Source organism: Phyllostomus discolor, chromosome 3, assembly GCF_004126475.2.
Source record: "Phyllostomus discolor isolate MPI-MPIP mPhyDis1 chromosome 3, mPhyDis1.pri.v3, whole genome shotgun sequence".
Taxonomy (NCBI): domain Eukaryota; kingdom Metazoa; phylum Chordata; class Mammalia; order Chiroptera; family Phyllostomidae; genus Phyllostomus; species Phyllostomus discolor.
The window spans coordinates 147,679,890-147,702,948 of NC_040905.2; the positions used below are offsets into that span (position 1 = coordinate 147,679,890).

General features: G+C 38.0%; 1 protein-coding gene across 2 annotated transcripts in view; it reads right to left on the reverse strand.

The window, feature by feature from the left end:
- Positions 1-23,059, reverse strand: part of FOCAD (focadhesin) — a 321,941-nt gene that overhangs the window by 56,829 nt on the left and 242,053 nt on the right. For both annotated transcript variants that reach the window (XM_028508513.2, XM_036021544.1), the window contains exons 23-27: positions 19,615-19,703; positions 14,143-14,187; positions 9,455-9,563; positions 5,879-5,995; positions 3,185-3,423 (exon numbers count right to left, since the gene is read on the reverse strand). In XM_028508513.2, the coding sequence (XP_028364314.1) occupies positions 3,185-3,423; positions 5,879-5,995; positions 9,455-9,563; positions 14,143-14,187; positions 19,615-19,703 (599 nt within the window). The remainder of the gene's footprint in view (positions 1-3,184; positions 3,424-5,878; positions 5,996-9,454; positions 9,564-14,142; positions 14,188-19,614; positions 19,704-23,059) is intronic.

A 23,059-nucleotide genomic window follows, 5' to 3' on the forward strand; every position in this document is an offset into this window, starting at 1 on the left:
ATACAAAGTTACTGTCACATCATTGACTATATTCCCTGTGCTGTATACTACATCCCTGTAACTTATTTATTTTATAACTGGAAGTCTGTACCTCTTATTTCCCTTTGCTTTCTCATCTATCCCCCCACTTTCTCCCCTCTGGTGTTAAAACCATCAATTCGTTCTTTGTATTTATAATCACCAATTTGTTTTCTGTATCTATGAGTCTGTTTCTGGTTTATTTATTTGTTCCTTTTCTTTTTTTATCCCACATATAAGCAAAATCATATGGTATTTGTCTTTTTCTGACTTATTTCATTAGCATAATATTCTCTAGTCCACCCATTTTGTTGTGAATTTAGCCCATTCAAGTTTTAAATCACTACAAAATAAGAACCAAAGTAAGAAATCCAAAAATATTATTTCTAAGAATGCTGAAGTGATTGCCTTCAGATATTTAATAAATCCTTTAGGCTGATATTATCAATAACTGTTCCAAATCTCTTTCATGTAAAGACTGTTACTTTTCATGTCTCAGTTATGGAGGTTATAAGTAATATTCAGTAATATTCCTTTACTTAAATTTTTTTAAAAGTGGGGGGAACACCAGCCCTATATTTTTCTTTACAGTAATTGATGTGATTTTGTAATTGTCTTGGTGAGAACTGTGACTTGTACAGTAAAATAAACTTCAAAGGTGTTTTTTTCAGGCAGAGCTGCGGGCTTCCTCACCAGTACTTGATTATCAAGGGCCCCACAAGCCGCCTGCCTCTCACGCCGCAGCCGCAGCCGCACGAAGTGGAACGCGGCCCCAAGAATGCCAGGCAGCCAGAGAGCCCCTTCCGGGTCTTCTCAAACCAAGGCTACGCTGGCTTTGCTTGAGGTGAGAGATTAAATTTTACAATGAAAACACACACACATGTACACACACACACACTTTTAATAGTTTTAACTAAATAAGTCCTAGAATAGTTGTTCTGTGGAGTAAAATATATTTAAATATGCTAAACAAATGTTAAAGTACCAGAATCCTCTGGGAGTTATAACAAAAGCAAGCTTGAAATAATATGCTTTCCTGAATAAATTCTAGACTGGAATTTAAATTCAGGTGACTTTTTTTTCATAAGCTTTAGCAAAAAATGGATTGATTGTTGCAATTCTCTTTTACAAGGTGACTTTTTCATTCTTGAGAAAAACATACTGTCCTAATCCTGTTCCCTTAAAGGGGCTATTTTGGGTCACTTATATGATGTCATTGACTAGTCAGAGTAGACAGCCCTCAAAACATTTACTTTAACTTCAGAAAAATAGAAACTTTCTCCAAAAATGTCATTATCTGATGACATTGTCATTATCTAGCAAAATACTTTTTTAGTACTAAAGGTACATATATTTCTGATTCCTCTGCTCTAAGAAATTAGGAAGGTGAGAACCATGAGAAGCTATACTGGTGGCTATAGCAGCCAGAAGGAAGATGCTATCAAACACAGGATCATTAAGGGAAACTTAAAATCTGCAGTTATTCTGAGGGCACTTCACCATGGGAAGGGCTTCCTTGGGTCCTTCCCCAGGGTGTCCTGTAGGTACAAAGTCAAGTGAGAGAACACAGGGTGGAAGGCAGTCTAGGAACCAGAGATAAATGCTTTAGGTGAATCACCATAGGTTTCTGTCAAGCCTGTCAAGCCTTAAAACCAGCAGGAGCTCATCCAAAACTCATGAAAAAGAGAGCCACAGGATGAAATGAGTGGCCTGGAATTAAACTGCCAGGGCTCATTTTTAGCTGCAAAACACATTACTTGAAAAGATACTGAAGAAAGGGCATGAACACATATGGTGAAGAGACTACCATTTGTAGCATTGTGGCAAAGGAAAAGAAAAATCATTTTTAAGTCTTCAAAAACACTTTGTATTCACTCACACACACACACACACACACACACTTACTCACTATGTAGCAGTAAATTCACATGCCAAGGCCAGCGTTTTGTTCATGCCCAGGCCTATATATACTAACACTGGTGAATAGAACAAAATGAACATTCTGGAAACATTTCATTTACGATCACAAAGATTAATTCAAATCTTCCTAATCATCTGACAGATGGTTCCAAGAGCTGAAATGATGATCTGAAATAGGTTATTTCCCTAAATCGATAGCAATTTTCATAAAGGTTTCATATATTGGTATTTGCACAAAACTGTAAATTACAAATGAAACTTCAGCACTGGTTTTACACTGAAACCTAAATATAGCATCATGTCATCCAGTTCATCCACATCAACAGCATTTCTTGCCTTTGGACAGACAGTTCACTTCTGCTAAGCAGAGAAGCTTAATGACAGCTAAAGTCGCCCAGGATGCCTCTCCCTACTACCCCACTTCCAATGCTGGAAAATGGGGTTAAATTCCAATTCAGTGACATCTAAATATTCATGATACTCAAATATTCATGCTCTACCACACTGCAATGAATTTAGATATATAAAATTCTAAGATTTGTTATAAAATAAAAAATAAAATGAACAACAAAACTAGAGTCATGTACAGGAAAACTTTCTGCTTGAGTGGAATTTTCCACCCAGGTCTTTGACAGTCTATTAGCACCACTCAAGAGGAAAGCTAGCAGGCCAAAAAATGAGCAATCTGACTGTATAAACCACACAGTATAATATGTACACATTAAGACTCTTTAAGGATTATAAAACTGTGGCCAGGGCACAGGTTAAGAGCAATATTTAAAACTGGGTACATACAGTTCTCAGGTGGTTCAAGTGATTCTCATACCCTCAGGCACAAGGAACACCCCAATCCTTTCCTTCCATTTTACAGTGATATCAGTAAAGGAACAGCAATTATTTTCACCCTTATAAGCCAGGAACAAAAGCAGCTTTTCTTTATTTATTGCACCATAAGATTAGACTTCTCCTCATATCTATTACACAGATGTATTCAGGGCTTTCATCTAAGCATGAAATGATTTTCAAGTCATCTATCACTTTAATAAGAGCAACCCTTAAAATACATTAATATCTATGCAATGGTATTTTAGAAAGACAAATTCACTCATAAAGAATACATGATCAACTTGTATATCTCAAAAAGTTTAGCAAGCATGTATTTTCAGATAAAATGCTTATGTATGTGTATAAAATCCTCCACCTATACCACAAAGAGGAAAAGCAAGGCTATTTTAATAAACTGTACCTGAGTTTCTCCTCACACAAACGAGAGAGAAACATCCCCAAAGCAAGGCCCATGTGGATTTGCACAGCTTGAGACTCATCAGCACTTGGTTTCCCAGGTAACCTGGCAGTCAGCATGTTCAGGATTTCCTCAACCTTCTCTTTGCAAGAGATAATGAAAACTGGCACCAGGAGAGACAAAGCCGTGGCGGCCGCAGAACGGGCGATGGCACTAGCTGTGTTTTCACCAGAATAGGATTTCTAGGACACGCCAAAGAAAGAAAACAGGGGGTTGGCCTTTTGTTTAAAACATGAAGGAAACATACCTATCACAACAACACTATGCAACAATACAAACTTCTCTTAGGTCTACCCCTGCCAAGCAAACAAGTAACTTAAAAAATCTGTTTCTGTGTTTGACTATAGGTTTACAGTTTCATTCTTACTGAAACGATTTGCTACTAAACAATCTGTTAACTAACAATATCCTTTTAAATTTAAAAAAAAACAAAACAAATTATAAGTGCCTCCCTTTAAAGGGCGTGAATTCCCTCACTAGAAACCCTGAAAGAATTTCAGTATTTTGAAAGCCCACCTGTATATATAATGAAAAACCCAAAGTGAAGCAATCCAAGCTTGGAGGAACTACCAAGCTGTATTATAAAGGTCCAGAAAGCCAGGAATTTAGAGAAAGAATGAGGTAGGAGTCGGGGGCGGGGGAGCAGTTTAAGTGTAGTGTGGAGGGACAAGTGTAAATTTAACACAGGGATCTATTGGCAGATCTCCCAAAATCTTTGGTGGGAACGTTTCCCAGTAGATGGATTATTTCCTACAGGGGGTTAATTCCTTTTAATTAAAAAGGAAGTTGAAATCCTAAAAGCCTCTGGTTACAAAGCAATAACCAGCTATTGAAAATGAAATGGAGAGCCCTATATGCTCCTTCCTATATGCAATTATGGGAAAAGAAATGAATAACAGCCCTAATACCATGACAGGGCAGCTGAATATGAACAGCTTCTAACACAATCTCATGTTTGAGAGCTCCACAAGGCATTATATACACTTATAAACATGTCTAAAGTGCGGGCGAAAGTCTGTTTATCACTCCTCACTATTACCTGCTTCAAATTTTCAGACACACCATAAAGGCTGTGTTGTCTCTTATAGACCAAGCACATTAAAAAGTGTTTTTAACTCTATACTCATTTGCTCTCTAAGCTTTAGTACTTTAAGGACAAAAATCAAGCATGTGCTAAGGTATTGTTTTAGCTAATATAGCACTATTATGACAATACTACTCAAAATGACCCAGCTGCTAGGACAATGAAAATTGAAAAAGTGACTTTTGAACCAGTGCTTTGAAAAAGTACAATAATGCAAAAATCACAAAAGTAAGAGGCAATAATGACATAGTTAATACAGAGATTATTCTTTTTTGGTGTGCAAGAACTAAGTAGTGTTATTAGGAATCTATAAAATATCCTGTCCTGCTCAAGATCTAAACGAGGTAGTCACTGCAAAGACCTCCACATAAGCAAACCAATTTTTCATCCATTATTAAAGAAATACGAACACTTTGACAGAAAACAAATCATTGCCAAGAAAGTATTTCTGTGAGAAAAATCTACCTTCCAATTTAATTCTACATTATCTAGTAAGGCATTTTACTGTCCTCAAGCATGGTTAAAAATCTAGCTCCACACCCTAAGGCTCAGATGGATACATACCAGGTCCTCCCAAGGGCAGCAGGGCAGAGGCACAGAGAGAAGACCTAAGGCGATGGAGTTTCAGGCTAAATTCGTGATATTAGCAACTGTTCAGGGCCTGTGCTATATTTTTATTCTAATCAACTATAATCCTCTGCCACTCAGCTGACTGTCCCATGACCACTGTAATTCCCATACAGATAAATAAAGCATTCGCTCCAGCTAGTGAAGGGAAAATGAAACCTAAACAAAATAAGTGTGTTTTTAATTTGCTTCAAATCTTACGATATAAGCAAGAAGAAAGAAAATGACTAAGTAACAGGTGTTTTGTTTTGATCAATGGTATTTGTATTTATAAAGTATTTCAAAATTTTCAAAAGCCTCTTCCCATATATTATACAATTTGATGCCCACAATCTTTTATAAAGTTGGCAAAGTGTTAATTTTTACCTTCATTTTACAAATAAGGAAAATAAGATGATGGGTTCAGGGTCAGGTCAACAGTAACAAAACTAATAAAGGATGAAACTAGGGTCATAATCACTATAGACAATACTGCTCACCTGCCTCATTTATAAACAAGGAAACAAAGATCCTCAGAGATTAAGGGAACTACCCATGTTCACATCCCCTGAAATGGGGGAAAAAAAATCCTATGACTAGAAACTTAGGATCCCCATTGTCAGCCAGTGTTTATTTTACTAAGAACCGTAGCTCTTGACTCTGACTTACACATTAGAATAACCTAGAAAGCTTCCAAAATGCTGATACTCAGGGCTTATCCATGAGCAATTAAGAGATAAGGCCTATACATCTGTATTTCTTTTTTCAATTTATATATATATATATATAATATGTATATAATATATATTTATTTATTTAAATATCCCTAAGTGATTCTAATGTACACCTAACAATCATCACATGACATCATGGATTTCATGTGAATAACTGATATGAGCAGAATCAACCCTTGAGTTTGCTAATCATTTTTTATTTCTCAGACTTACATAATAAAACCAGGAGAAAAGCTGTCCTCTGGGTTGGTAGTGGCTATCCACAATGACCAGGAGAGTATCACACACCATAGAAAGCCACTCTTTCATTGAAAGGAAATTAGGTTGAACCTGCAGATGAAGAAAAACATGAAATGATGATGGAGAAATTAAAAAACTTAAACATTATTTCTAGATTCAGGGTGTAGCCCCATTCTGAATTAAAGAATGAAGTGCTATCGTCAAAAAGTTAACTTTAAGGCCATGGCTGTTATGGCTCGGTGGATTGGGTACCAGCCTGTGAACCAAGGGGTCACCAGTTTGATTCCCAGTCAGGGCACATGCCTGGGTTGCCAGCCAGGTCCCCATTTTGGGGCACGTGAGAGGCAATCACACATTGATGTTTCTCTCCCTTTCTTTCTCCCTCCCTCCCCTCTCTGAAATAAATAAATACATACATACATACATACATAAATATCTTTAAAAAAAAAAGTTAACTTGACCTGCCAGGACTAAGAAGGTGAATAGGTATTTGACAAACAGACACCCCCTGTGCCCCAACAGGGGTGTTTACCTTCCATACAAAACTTAACAGAAGTGAGAGGATGGGGGCTGCACAACAGAACGTATTCGAGAGCTCCTCAGGGCTCTCCTGAGTTCAGTGAGAAAAATATGGAGTTTAAAGGGAGAGCTGTATGAGAAAGCAACTCAAAATTTTTCAATTTTACGACGTTATTTCACAAAAGGGTCAATAAAGTGGCTTACAAAATTTTGATCATTATCCCTAGCATTTGTGCCATCATCATATATTTATCTTTCAAGAAACACCACAACATTTTCCCAGCTAATCAGTTATGAAAACATAATTGATTTTCAGTTTGGAGAATGTAAAAAACAAAACAAAAAAAGCAAAACAAACAAAAAAACAATGACAAAACTCAACTCATTGAAAAAAAGAAGTTTTAAAAGTCATTCAGTCACAAAAGCATGTGAATGCTTTTGACACCGTGGATGTCAAAAGCATTCATTAACTCAAATGGTATTTTCAGGTCATGCAAACTAAAGGTCAGTGCAGTGTTAAGTAGCTCCTTGGAATTAATTCTCAAATCTAACAAGACCTCCTTAGATCTTTAGCTGTTGATCATATGCAGATTTAAATGAAGTTTGAAAACTTCAACTTTAAGTAATGAGATCTTGAGTTTGTACTGAGTAACAGCTAACGTCAAGGTCATCAAGAATAAAGGCAACGCCCTGTCTCTGGACTGTGTGGTCTCTCAATGTTTTGTGTACTATATGCTACAGTGCAGAACGAAAGAGTGGGGGAATAAAGAAGACCAAGAGAGGGTGGAATTCTAACTCTGAACTTGAACCCCATTTATTACTGGGGCAAAGTAACCTGTAGAGCTGCATGACTCTTTTTTTTAAAATATGGGGGGTAGATGTGCCATTTTTTTGAAGATTTTATTTATTTATTTTTAGAGAGGGAAGGGAAGGAGGGAGGGGGGGAGAGAGAGAGAGAGAGAGAGAGAGAGAGAGAAACACCAATGTGTGGTTGCTGGGGACCATGGCCTGCAACCTAGGCATGTGCCCTGACTCGGAATCGAACCTGCGATGCCTGGTCTGCAGCTCACACTCAATCCACTGAGCTACGCCAGCCAGGGTGAGCTGCATGGCTCTTATTAAAGGATACAAAACATTTCCTCTCTTAAAAATTTCATCTTTCTCATCATTAAAATAAGATGCTGGGTTTAAAAGTAAGTTTTTATATAGTAAGTAATTGCTGTTACATTTTCCCTTGACCTCTTTCCCTTCCCCACATGTAATTAATATTGGTAGCTTTTGTCACACGGTATCTATTTTCTTGTTTACTAGTAATAGCACCCTTTGGGGAATTCCCTCCCCTGTGATTTGAAGCTTGGTTAAATGCTTAATCAAGCTACTCGTCCTACCCTACCCAAAGTGTAGGAACCCATGGAACTCTACATCTTAAGCGAGTGATGCAAAGACAGTAAATGAGTAGAGCTGATCCATCCCAATGTGGGAGATGGCTAGGGGAGGGGTCTGCTGAGATGGCTCAGTACCTGTCCTGGACTCCCCAACTTGACTTGGTTACTGTTTTTCCCAAAATCCAAGTTTTAAACTCTGCTTTCAGTCCCTTGAGCTTCCAAATGCCTTATCCTTCTAGTTCCTTTTTTAAATGAGAGCCATTTTCTTTGCTTGCAACCAAAAAAAAACTCCACCGTGAAATAAATCAGTACAATAGTACTGGCTGGTTTAGCAGTTAATAACAGGTTCTGGAGCCAGACTACCTGTGTTCAAATCCTGGTTTTGCATTTGCTGTGTCACCTCAGGAAAGTTGTGTAGCCTCTCTGAACCTTTGTCTTTAATGTGGGGAAGAATATTACACTTACCTCCTGGGTTGTTACAAAGATAAAATGAGTTAAAAAACAGTACAGATGGTCCATAAGACACTCTGTGGCAACAGAGAAAGGCTGAATAACAATGAATAAAGTCCAGTTTTTGCACCAAGAAGTGAAGAATTATATGGTGATGCTTATGATAATGGCAGCTATTATTGAGAGGTTAGTACCTACCAGCCATTGTGCTTTCCATATTAATTCACTTAATCTTTTAATAATCCTATGTGGTGAGTATCATTATCCCCATTTTAGATGGCAAACAGGCTCTGAAAAGTTACCAACAGCAGGCCATAGAGCTAGTACCGTATTTTTTCGGACTATAAGATGCACTTTTTTTTTTAAACCACATTTTTTGCTTCAAAATTCCCCCCCTATTTTCCTCTTCTAAAACCTAGGTGTGTCTGAGGTCCACACCATTAAGACACAACTAGGTTTTAGAGGAGGAAAACAGGAAAAAAAATTTTGAAGCAAAAAATGTGGTAAACAGTGCATCATATAGTCCAAAAATAAGGGTAAGTGCAAGTTTCAGGATTTGAATAAAGAACTCTACCACTCCAAAGCCCATGCTTTTAACCACTAGACTCTATTGTCTCCAGATACTGATAGCTACTAGATAATGGGGCTTCTAAGAAAAATAAATCCATGCCTTTTTATTTTGACAGATATGAATTATCTGAAAAAGTATATTGGAAATGAACATTGGCCAGATCACCACATGTTTAATTAAGAAATAAATGCCTTGCAAAAATGAATAGGCACTTTGTCATTGACATCTACAATTAAAATGCAAAGTATAATTTTTTTCAGTCAGTAAACACTGCTTATTTATCATTTCTTGACAGCATTGTTCACTTTCAGTAAGCCTAGTTAACCTCCTAAGATTGGTTACCACTAATGTAATCACAAAAAGACAACCCCTGTTGCATAAAATTGGTACCTTCGAATTGAAATGACCACTTAAGTGTGATGGAGAAAGCAAAATTGAAAAGCTGCAAAGCAAAGTGTCTGAAGGACACTACAGCTCACAGTGTAAAGGCCCATCAACTAGCTTAGCTTGGCGCTGCAGACAGACACTCAAACCTCCTGAATTCAGAGTGAGGCTTCCAGAGACTCCTCACTTTTCAAATATCACACAGACAAACCCCACTGGTTCACATCACCCTCTGCTCACCTCAAGGACCCCCTCGGCATCTGAGGAGAGGCTGGCTTCATGTTTGGATACGACGACAGCAAGGCTGCTTAAGGCTAACAGCGCATTGCCTTTAACCACTGGGCTGTCCCTGTTTAAAACAAAACAAAACAAAAAGTCCAAGAGATAATTTTGGAGCATTAACTAGAAGAAAAGGAGGAGCTATTATAGGGAGGGCAGAAAAGGTCAAAAAGCACTTCTACTCCTTCACTGCATCTGGTAAACACAGGTCTGTTGTTCCTCGACGCCAGCAGCTTCTTTTCCATCTTTTGATACTGGTGCTTATTTTTAAGTCCTCTTACAGATGGAAGGTCAGTCTACTTCTTTGTAACTTAAAAATCCAAGCTCATCATACCTAAGTTCTTCCTAAAATTTTTATTTCATCATTTGATATTACATTTCCTTAGCTATCTTCTTTTGTCATCTTTGGCCAATATAAATGTATTGACTTATTCTGGAAACATGACCAAGGACAGTTAGGTAAACAGGCCCAACTGGATGGAACTGGCCTCTGCCTTTCTGAAAGCACTGGTGTGTGGAACAGGCTTCCAGCAAACCACTCAGACAGCACACTTTCCTAGCAGCCTGACAAACTGACTGGCAGCTTTCCTCACTCATTATTAGCCTCCCCCATCTCTTTTCACGTCAAAGCCAGCAACCTTAAAGTCAGTTTGTAATGAATTTTGAGACCCTAGATAAGACATAAAGAAAAAAAAAAAGACCTGTTTTTAGTTTATTTGGATTGAGAGTTCCCTTTTACATCATCCAAATGGTAGTTTTCTAATGTCAGCAAAATCTTAAATTTGACTTCTGAGTTTAGTATCAAGAAATTGAGCCCTTTCAACATACTCACCATTTGAAAATACACATGTAGTATTATTCCACAATTCCAAAATTGTACACAATGAGATATTCCTGGCTTGCCAACTCTGTCCAAACAGAACTCAGGCAGCAGAGCACACATACTGTCAGATAGTTCAGTTCTCAGCCCTAGGACTGACTGTGGGTTTCCATAAATACAGAGAATGTTTCCCTAAACCTGGACCTGATACCTGAACTTGAATCAAGAACTGTTCCCTATTCACCCCAGTGCTGCAATGGAACAGGTATGTAGGATAAAGAAGACAGAGTCATGACTGAATGTGAGTTAGTGAGTATTAAAAAATTAGTATGCACATGTGTCCTTGTATTTTTGCTTCCATTCGGTAGGAACAGGACTCAGGATGTGCCATGATCAAGTTCTTTCATCTGTCTATTCATCCACTTCCTCCTTCCTTCTCTCTCTCCCACCTGGGGCTGGTTAAGCTCAGTGAAAACTTGCTCTGCACACTTGGTCATTGTGTTCACCAATTTGTTCCTGAATTCAACCCTGTATGAGACCTGCCTTAAGTTGACAAGACAACAACATTTATATTGGGGGATTGAGTAGGGGAGAAAATAGGAAGGAAGACTTATAATCCAAGCAGGTGGCTTCACTGAGGTTTTGCTAGAGTTCTGAAGTTGGGATTATTGGGAACGCATATAGCTAATAATAACATAAGAAGCAAGGCATGATCTAGGCATTCTTAGGTAGCCTAGCCATAAAAATCATTTAACAAAACCAAAATTAAATCTTTTATTTCTCTTATCTCTTTTCTTTAGCTGAGAATGTCCTGAAGCCTGTCTTGCTACAAAATGGTCATAAATTCCTAAAGTTAGAAAAAATAGTTTTAAATTCCTGGTTTTAATCACCCCACAGAAAAACTTAGATGGTCACTAGAAATCAGTATCACATCTTTTCAAACAAGGATAGTAGACAAGATAAAATAAAAAGTTATCTTTTTAACTCTGAAATTCTTAAAGAGAATTTAGCCTTCGTTTTAAAACAGTGCTCTAAATAATTTTATTTCAAAAGTTTTACTGGTCTTGACATTCCAGAGCACGCACTGTTTCTTATAAAATGGAGAAAGATATATTTAAAACTATTGCTAATTAGAACTTTGATTACAGATTAAATGCAAATTTGGACATTAATCTTTGAATAGAAAAAATTAGTCCACAGTCCACTCAGCGCATGCTTAGGCCATGGTACCTATGTTTCACAAAGGTACCGTGACTAGCTCTTGATCATCTATGTATTCCCTACATGCCTAGCACAGTGACTTAGGGAGAGAAGACACTCAGTACATATTCAATAAAATAAATTCAAGGAGTAGATGGTCAGGTGAAAATCTACAACTGATTCAGCAAAAACTCATCACCTTGTTGATCAAATAACTATCCCCTACAGTCATGCAGGAGTTACTGATTTGCATAATGACATGTCAGCATCAGTTCAATATTTATCTAGGCAACACCACTGACATTTTAATTAAATTTTCCTTTGAAACAAACTGATGCCATTAACCTAATTAAAAAGCACATAAAAGGATGAGCTATGATGATGCTTTCTCAGGGACAAAGTATTATGTTACATATTAGTAAAGTGACCCAATCCCTTGGGGATTTTTATCTTCAAGTTCGAATCTATCTAATTAATAACAGTGAAAATAAACTTACATCAATCATCAGGTTTTATCTGCATTCTGATTCTCCCTTAGCCCTATCCCAGACACTTGAGAAACAAATGCTCTCAAATGAGCAAATCAGTCTAATCCTGTAGACTGATGTTTTACTTCCTGCATTTAACTTATAGCTCAGAACAAAGTAGTGCTAGGCTGGCCCAAACCAGCCTGTGACAATCTATGGTCCAAGGAACAGAAAGCTCAGCAGGCAGGAGATGGTGGTGGGGTCCTCACATGGTTGGAGGAAGTCAGAGGGAAAAAGTAAAGGGAGGGCAGCAGAGCGGTTTTTCCCCTGCTCTGTCATTAATCCCTTCGCCTCCAGACTGGAACTACCTCCTATTCACTTGCTGTCATGCCCCAGTATTGTCAGGATTGATTTAATAAGATAAGGTCTATAAAATGCTTTGAAATTTTTGATGAAAAAGTAATGCCACGAAAATATGAATTACTCTTACTCTGAACCACTGAGAATGGGAACATCTTCTTAGGTATTAGCCATGAAACAATGCTTTGGAAGTCTGAAGATTAAAGTCTCATTGAAATAAAATTTCAGAATGGAAAATATAAAAGGTACTCGACAGGCATAATTATGTCTGTTTTAAAAGAAAGATGCTGCCCTGGCTGGCGTAGCTCAGTGGATTGAGTGCGGGCTGAGAACCAAAGTGTCCCAGGTTCGATTCCCAGCCAGGGTACATTCCTGGGTTGCAGGCCAAAACCCCCAGCAACTGCACATTGATGTTTCTCTCTCTCTCTCTCTCTCTCTCTCCCTCCCTTCCCTCTCTAAAAATAAATAAAATCTTTAAAAAAATTTAAAAAATAAAAATAAAAGAAAGATGCTAGTTTTTTCAGTACTCAAGCTTTTTGCTGCAAATATCAGAGCATCATTTTAAATGGGATATTAGTATATAAGTAGACTAATAAGATAGAACAAACTATGAGAGGTAGGGTGAAAGGCAGCCCCCATCCCAGCACTTCCTCCCTTCCAACATGCAGCTGAGTGCTCTCCCACTGTGGCTGTAATTCACCAAACTAGATAAACAGAAACAAATGAGTCCCTATAGAAGCCTCTTGGTACTTTAGTTTTCGTTTTGTCAACAGATACATCCTGGTACATCTGGGTGCCTCCCACAGCACTGAGAGCATGAAGGATTACCACTTCTATTTGCCTTCATTCAGGAGACATGAGGCTGAGGAGTGATCATGTTAAGTGCCTGTTTAAGAAATTACTGGTAGAAAGCTAACTCTAAGGTAAATCATTTTTTAAGGCAAAATCTACTTAGCTACAGAGGGATAAACTAAACTGCAATGAAATATTTCTGGATAATGGAGTTTCAATGCACATGAAATCTTTTAGGTCAAAGGCATATCTGTATTGGTTGGTGAGTAAGAAGAAAGGATGTCAAAGAATGCCAGCAGCTAAAGATGATGGTGGAAGGGAGAAGTGTATGTAGCTGGCTGTAACTTACTGCCAGAAACAATTAGTCAGCCTGTTAACAAATGAAACTGATGGGATTGTTTAAGCACATTCATTAGAGTATAATTTTCTTAGTTGGCTTAAGATAAAAAGCCTCGAGATAGTAATATTCTTTATTTTTTGTTAAAACAACCATAAGATATGACTGAAACTGCCTTTTTTTACTGGATCTTCACATTAATTTCTAGTATTTAAAAATTTGATTTTTAGATACCCTAGACCCGATAACACAAAAGGAATAAAAGGAAGTACTACTTTGATTTATTTGCTGGCTGACTGTTGAGATTTAATAATCTACTTATTAATTCACATTAGCAAAGTTTCCTACCACCCACCACCACTCTCCCACAGGAACTAAATTAGAATTTTAAAAATCTAAGTCAGCACTGGGTACTTTGTACCTATACAACCTCAGTAGACTCTTGATGTGAGAGTATGTATTTGTACTGATTCTTCTGTATTTTCACAAAAAGACATGTACTAAGAATTAACTTAATATGAGAAAGGATAATAACTGGTTTTTAAAAAAAATAATTGAAAAGTCCTTTAAAATTCTTAAAGTTATGAAATACCTAAAAGGGCAAATCATATGTACATGGCATGGAAAAAAAGGTTTATAGAAAATTTTTGGCAAGAGAGTAAACAGATCTTACTTTGCAGCTGACTTGGTGATCTCATCAGTCAACATGTCTCGAACCCTGCAATAATGATGGAAAGAAAATAGGTATAAGAGTTTATGAGCAAAAATGCAATCTTTTGGCTTATTCACCAATTAATAAGAACCTCTAGAAATTATTCCAGATCTAAACACCGTATATGTAGAATTTTAGTGTAATGAGAAATAATTGTAATAAGGGCTTTACTTCAAAGACTTCCATCTTCCTATTCCTTTGGTCACTTAGTGGAGGGAGAAGGAGGTGAATATAACTAAGGAGGGGTGTGTAGGCAGTGTTGTAACGGTGTCACCTCATGAACTGACTGGAGAGTATGTGTGTCCTTTATACTATTGTCTATGGTGGTCTGAATGTTTGCATCCCCCCAGATTCACATGGTGAAATCTTAACTCCCAATGTAGGGTATGGTACATGGGACCCTTGGGAAGTCGTGAGGGTGGAGTCCTTATAAAAAGAGACACCAGAGAACTCGCTCTTTGTCCTCTCTCCTCTTTCTTTCTCTCCGCTCCCTCCCTTCTCTCATTGTCTGCCTCTGCCACCTGAAGACACAGGAAGAAGGCAGCAATGATCTCCCAGCCTCCAGAACTGTGAGAAATAAATATCTTGTTGTTTAAGCCAAATCTGTGGTATTTTTGTTATAACAGCCTGAACTAAGACATTTACTTTCTTTCATGCACAAGAACTCACCAAAACAGTAATTTACTATTTCTGAATTGTAGATAATGGAATAGTCACTATGTATGTATATGAAATAAAGCTAAAAACATTGGTTATAAAATCACTCTGAAGCTAAAACAAAATAACTACACTTGTGAATTTGAAGGAAGGTATGCTCAATTCAAATATTCACAGAATAACAAATTTTTTCAGTATATAAGCCTTGAGATAAAGTGAAAAACAATCACAGACTGCCACCTTTACATTTTGAAGAGGATACAGACATTTTCACTATCTACTTTGAGTTTTATAGATTCAAAGTTTCTATAAATATTATGACATTTTGCAAATAAAAGTTATATTTGCATTCATATTTTCATTCGAAATCTAACAAAATCCTAGCTATTCCCCACACTCTGAGAAATGTCATTCCTAAGAGCCTTTTCTTAAGTTTTTCAGTAGCAAACTGTCCTATAGACTTTTAACTTGTATTTTATAAAACCACTGGACAGGACTTCCAGCCAAGATGGAGGCATAGGTAGACATACTGTGCCTCCTTGCACAACCGAAATAAGGACAACAACAATTCAGAAACAAAATAACAACCAGAACTGAGAGAAAATTGAACTGTATAGAAGTCAGACAACCAAGCAGTTAAAATAGACACATTCATCCAGGCCAGTGAAGGGGGTGGGGTTGGACAGCCAGCCAGGTGGAGAGGGGTAGCAGCACAAAAAGCAGTGGCACCAAGTGCACAAGGCACCCCGGGCACACAAGATGGCAGCAGGCGGACCCTGTGTGTGCAGGTGGCGGCTGGCAGACCCCGGGTGCGGGGTGGCAATGGGCAGACCCAGTGAGTTGGCAATTGTGAAGCAAGGCACTGTGTGCAAGGCGGCTGGCTGACTAGGCAGTCCCACATTCCAGTGCAGATAAATCAGGTGAAACAGGGGAGCAAGACAGACCTCCCAGCCCAGGGTTCCAGCGCTGGGAAATAAGGCATTGAAACACTAACTGAAAACACCAGTGGGGGCTGAGGCACAGGGCGAGACCCCCAGCTTCACAGGAGAGTTCGTTGGAGAGACCCATAGGGTCCTAGAATGTATACAAGCCCACCCACATGTAAATCAATGCCAGAAGGGCCCAGTTTGCTTGGGGGAAGCGGCAGAGGGGACTGGGATCTAACAGAGAGTGGAGAAAGTACCATTGTTCTCTCTCAGACCCCGCCTCCACATACTGTGCCACAACCCAGTACTGGGTTGCCCTGCCCTGGTGAACACCTAAGGCTCCACCCCTCATACTTAACAGGTATGACATGACAAAAAAAAAAAAAATGGCCCAAACAGAACAGATCAAAGTGCCACAACAAATACAACTAAGCAACGAAGAGATAGCCAACCTATCAGATGCACAGTTCAAAGCACTGGTGATCAGGATGCTCACAGAATTAGTTGAATTTGGTTGCAAATTAGATGAAAATATGAAGGCTATGCTAAGTGAAATGAAGGAAAATGCACAGGGAACCAATAGTGATGGGAAGGAAACTGGGACTCAAATCAATGGAGTGGACCAGAAGGTAGAAAGAACCAAACAGAAAAGAAGGAAGAAACAAGAATTCAAAAAAACGAGGAGAAGCTTAGGAACCTCCAGGACATCTTTAAACATTCCAACATCCAAATTATAGGGGCACCAGAAGGGGAAGAGGAAAAGCAATCAGTGGAAAAGTTATTTGAACAAATAATAAGAGAACTTCCTCATTCTAGCAAAGGAAATAAACTTCCAGGAGGTCCAGGAAGCTCAGAGAGTCCCAAAGAAGGTGGACCCAAGCAAGAACACACCAAGGCACATCATAATTACATTAGCTAAGATTAAAATGAAGGAGAGAATCCTAGAATCATCAAGAGATAAGGAGACAGTTACCTACAAAGGAGTTCCCATCAGACTGTCAGCTAATTTCTCAAAAGAGACCTTACAGGCAAGATGGGACTGGAAAGAAGTATTCCAAGTCATGAAAGGCAAGGACCTACATCCAAGATTGCTCTATCCAGCAAAGCTTTCATTTAGAATGGAAGGGCAGATCAAGTGCTTCCCAGATAAGGTCAAGTTAAAGGAGTTCATCATCACCAAGCCCTTATTATATGAAATGTTAAAAGGACTTATCTAAGAAGATAAAAAACATATATAGTAAAATGACAGCAAACTCACAATTATTAACAATCACACCTAAAACAAAAACAAAACAAACTAAGCAAAACACTAGAACAGGGACAGAACCACAGAAATGGAGGTCACCTGGAGGGTTAGCAACAGGAGAGTGGGAGGAGGAGAGAGGGGAAAACGTACGGAGAATAAGTAGCATAGATGGTAGGTAGAAAATAGACAGGAGGAGGGCAAGAGTAGTATAGGAAATGTAGAAACTAAAGAACTCATGACACATGGACATGAATTAAAGGGGGGGAATGTGGGTGGGAGAGGGTGTGCAGGGTGGGGGGGGAACGAAAGGGGGGAAATGGGACAAGTGTAGTAGCATAATCAGTAAAATATATTTAAAAAAAACCACTGGACAATAAATTCTCTAAACTGTACAAGATCAGTTTTTCTAGATGGAAAGTAGTACAATTAATGTACTCTTTTATTGGTCAATATGGAATATTTACAAATGATGACAGGCCCATACTGACTTCCATGTAGGGCTAAACCTTCCATTTGTGAACTAGTTCTCTCTTTTTACTCATCTCTTCCCTCTGCCACATCATCATATTTCCTTTTCTACTTGTATTACTTCCCTTAGCATGTGAGCATACTGAAATAACTACCATTTTAAAATAAGAAAGAGTCCTCCAACTATTGTCCCATTTCACTGCTTCTCATACATTAGAACTCATTTAAAATAGTCTATACTTGACTCTAGTTCATCTCCTTCCACTCTCTCTACAGCCTACTATAACCTGCCTTTTATTCCTCGAACTCCACCAGAGGAGCTGCTGCCATGGCCACCACCAACTTTCAAGAGGCCATATCAGATTCCCAACTCTCTCAGTCTGCACCTTTTGGTACCTCACAGCAGCATTTGACACAATTGGTTGCTTCTTCCTTGAAACACTTTCTTCCCTTGGCTTTTAAGAGTCCAAGCTCTCTTGGTTTTCTTCCTCTTATCACCTATTACTAAATTTCTCTGTGCTTTATTGGTTCCTTCTTCATCTTCTCCATTTCTTTTTTTAAAAAGATTTATTTATTTTTAGAGAGAGGGGAGGGAGGTAGAAAGGGAGGGAGAGAGACATTGATATATGAGAGAAACATGGATTAGTTGCTTCTTACACTCCCCGACCTGCAGACCTGACCCACAACCCAGGCAATTGCCCTGACCAGGAACTGAACCAGTGACCTTCTGGTTTGTAGACCGATGCTCAACCCACTGAGCCACACCAGTTAGGGCTATCTTCTCCATTTCTAAATGCTGAATTGCTCTGGGTTTCAGTCCTCTGACTGTTTCTCTCTGTCTTTAGTTACTCTTAGGTGATCTCATCCAGCAGCACAATTTTAAATGCAGTAGATATGCTAATTATTCCCAAATTGCATTTCCAGCCCTCACTTCACCCCTGAACTCTACACTCATATGGTCAACAACCTACTTGATATTGCCAATTGTAGGTCTAATTAGGTATCTCTGGCTTAGCAAATCACAAATCTGATTCCTACTATACACAGACCTGCTTTTCCATTGTCTTTCCCATCTTAGTAAATGGGAGATCCATACTTTTAGTTATTCAGAGTTAAAATATTGCAGTTATCCTTGACATCCATCTGTTTCTCACATTCTTCGTTTAATGTATCTCTCTACATATTTTGAAAAGTATAGCCAACATACCACCTCTACCAAATGATCATTTTCAGAAGATGAAATTAAAACTACATGTAAAAGATAATAGCAAATAGGAAGCAAAATCCAATTCCTAATCTCTAATCATAAATCCAATGTCATATGTTTTTAACTGCCATGTTATTTTTAAAACTAAATCTAGAAAATGAAAGTTAGATTTATTCACATACATACACACATGTATATACACACTTGCACACACACACACACACACACACACACAGCTTCTGCTTTTCTACATATGTCAACTGTCAGTAATAAAAAAATCTAAAACCAAGTAACCTTTGAACAGGTTTTTAGATTAAAGAAACCAGTGGCTGTAGGCAAAACTATTTAGATTCCAGGCACTTTTCTTAGATTTAGGCTGCTGCAACATTAATTTGACAATGTATTAATCCCAACCCATGTAACAATTCAAATTGCCTTTAATGTGCCAGCATTTACACATTTCTTGAAAATATAGTGGGAATTCACAAGGAGATGTCTGCCAAAGAAATTAAAGCCTTAATGTGGTAAAGTTGCTCCTAATAATGAAGCCGTCTTGGGAAGGAAGGAGCAAAGGAGTAGAAGGTATTTCATAACTAAATGTGAGTTAGGAAGACAATAAATTAAGTGGGGAAAAGCAAAAAAAAATTACTCAAAAGCATACAAAATGATCAGTTATAAGGAAAAAAGGGGAAAGAAAACAATTTCTACACTGCTTTAGAAAAAAATAAAATTTATGAATAAAGCCCTCCTTCTTATATCTAAGGAGATGAAAACCACAGCTATCAGATCTTCAGTTTCCTCCCTCCCTCCCCCCACCTCAGACTCTTATAGAAGTTAAAAGCCCCAACATTAAAGCCTTTGAAGTAGCCACCTTCTCAAAGTTCATTTCCCACAACATCACGGCACTGCCATTTTCCTTGCCCCCTTACCAGAGCCAGGCTGTGCTTTTTTTGTATTGCACCTCCTCAGCTCCTTCTTTTCCATGTTTTAATTGCACCTCCAGCTCTGCTATTCTTCCCTGTAACAAACACAGCATAAATCAGCATGCAAACTCTATAGCCAAAATTATCTTAAAATTTCTTTGGAAAACACAAAGATAACAGATCTAACATTTCCCAGTTCACCATAAGTGTTCCCAATAGGTTACTGAATTATAAATGAGGATGTGTGAGCAAGATAATTACATTACTGCTTGGGTATTTCCATGTTCACCAAATAAGCATATCCTGGAGAAGTTTTATTTGACAAGTTTAGTGCAGAGCGCTTCATTTTGGGATGCCTATTAAAAGCAGATTTTAATTTCATAGGTCCCATTCCAAAAAGTCTGCTGCATAGCAATGCTCAGCCTGTGTCAACTTTAACTGACACTATCCCAAGATTGGGGTCTGGGTACCAGTATCATAACAGAATAGTAAGGATGGTATATAACATGTAAGATTCAGGTAATGTATAACAAAATTCTCAAACAGCTACACACTACATTTCTATTTCTTGAGTGAACATATAAAAATAGATATTATAATGCTCAACCTCTACCATGTAATAAAAATATAGCTAATGTCATCCATTTAAAAGCTAGGACCTTCAAACACTTATCCTTTTTTTACACTCAGAGTTACTTTTATCAGATGCTTTCCCTTCTTCTCAATCAGCAGCTACATTATTTAAATGTAATTAAAATGCTGGTTTATTGGTGAACCCTAAATTAAATAAGAACTTAGATTGTGTATTATATTACTGAGTAATATCAAACCATTTTCAGAAGTGGTGGTGCAGCTTACATTCTCAGTAGCAGTAAGTAAGAGTTCTAGTTACTTCCCATCCTCACCAACACTGGGAATTGTCAGGCTTTTTATTTTTATTTTTTTAAAGATTTTATTTATTTTATTTTTAGAGAAAGGAGAAGGGAAGGAGAAAGAGAGGGAGAGAAACATCAATGTGTGGTTGCCTCTCGCATGCCCCTTAATGGGGACTTGGCCTATAACCCAGGCATGTGCCCTGACTGGGAATTGAACCTGCAACCCTTTGCTTTAGCAGGCTCACGCTCAATCCATTGAACTATACCAGCCAGGGGGCTTTTTAATTTTTACTATTCTTGTGGGTGTGAAATGGTGTTTGTTATGGTTTTCATTTTCATTTCATTGTTCACTAAGGAGATTGTGCATCTTTTCAAGGGTTTATTGACTATTTAGGTTCTTCTGTCCATTTTTTTACAGGTTGTCTTTTCTTATTGATTATAGTGTTCTAACGTATGTTCTATAGAAGAAAAGGGTATGTCTCTATATATACCCTAGAGAGGGAAGCAATATAGCTTGGTGAGTTAAGAATGTGAGCTTTGGAAACAGAATTTAATACCATTTCCACTTAGTTAAAGTGTATATTTCAGCAAGTTACTTCACTTCTCTAAGTTTCATTTCCTTATTTATAAAATGTAGCTAACAACTATCTCACAATATTAGAGGATCATATTAAATAATGTGGAAAACGGTCTATTTAATACAGTGCCTAATACAAACAATACCTACTATTACCAGGGTCATTGTCAATAACAACAAAAAAATCCCACTTCCCCCTATAATCTTCTTACAAAATATTCTTTCACGAATATATTAAAATCCTTCATAAAATAATTCTTATTTTTATCTGTATAGTCTTGTAGAGCAAAAGGTTCCTCAAAACGTAATATCCAGATTAGACAGTTGAATATCCTTTTATTTCTCTCAAACACTCTCAGTTACTATCCTGTGAGCTCACTGAAAGCAAGGCCTGTTTCATCAGTCTAAGGAGCCCTTGTACACAGCACCACTTCTAGCACACAACGTACTGAGGCTCACCAGTCCTGACGCTCAGAGATTTCACCAGTGTTCTATTCTCATTCTTCATAGTTTCCATTTACTTCAGTCATACCCATGCCCAACTCCTGGTGCTCCAAGATAGAATCCTTGTCCTTTCTTGTTTTTTTTTTAATGATTATTTTTTATTGTTTTTTCCCCTTACCTCTTAGAGCAAGGTATTAAAGGTGACTAAACTGGCAAGATATTGATATTAATATTTAATGTTGATACTGGCCCCCTAGGAGGGTAGGCAAAAGAGAAAATAATTTTTATTGCCTATCTTTATTTGTAGTGCTTCTTCAATGATGCCTCTTTCTTCCTAAAACACTTACTTTCCATAATGCTTTATCAAACAAGGAATAAGAAATTAAAAGTTAAAATCTGTTTAGAAATAAAACACAAAAAACTAGTACGCATACAGCCTCTTGAGAAGCCTATTTTTCTAATCTCTCTTGTAGCCATGAACAATACAATTCTGTTGTGACCAAGTAGATATTTTTTCTTTCTCAGGGTCTCTGTTCCTCTCAATTCCCTCCTGAATGTCTCTAACCCCTTCCACAAGTCCATTTTAGGCTATTTATCCAGACGTACTTTGCCTTCCAATTCTCAGACTACTGGTAACAGACACCCAGTGGCATTCAACTCAGTTACCTCTGCCTCTGGCTAACAGCTATGGTTACGGGTGGAAAGCGCTCATGGGGTCAGGGAAGGCTGAAATGGTCACCTGAAATGAGTTTTGGATTGCCTGGAGTTTCCAATTCTTAATCTATCAATCCCTCTTACTTAAAAAAAAATTTTCCAGCCTACATAACCAAGAGCTTACTGATTATAGTGAGCAAGTCCATCCTGCTCCACACCTATACATTAGAAACAAGCAACCCTTACAAATGGCCGGAGAGTAACTTACGAGGGGTCACAGTTCTGACCCTGGTTTTGATTTCAGATTCTTTTGCAGCTGGCTGACTGACTCAGGAAACAAGTGTCTGCAGTCAACCTGTTTTAACTCCTCTCTCCTGTTTGAGGTCATATTCAAAATCCCCATGAGCCCTTTGCACAAAAGCTGGAGACCTTAACCTTTGCATCCCACAAGGACAGCAAGGTAAAGGCGGCTATAAAGGGCTCTTTATCAAAATGGACTCTGAACTGTTAATCAACTTGTATCTGCATTTTTCATCTTAATGAGAAGAAATCCAAATTCTTCCCCATGTTAACCACTTATATGCTTATAATTCCAAATCCCACATATTGTGGAAAAATTGTGGAAAGATATGGCTGAAGCAACTAAACAAAAGCTGCCTGTAGTATTCACAACTCAAACTTATTCACATCAAAATCAACCTGCAGGAAATAATGTAGAATGTACCCTTTAATGTGTCTCTTAGACTTAATTAATGTGGCTCCTAAAAATGATCCTTTAGTTTAGTGGTACTAAATATATCTAGCACCAGATGGGAAGTAACTGTAAATCCTATGCAGAAGAAGTATCCTATAGGACAGAAATTCTTGACATGGACAAGGAGCCTGGCAGTTGCTCTCATTC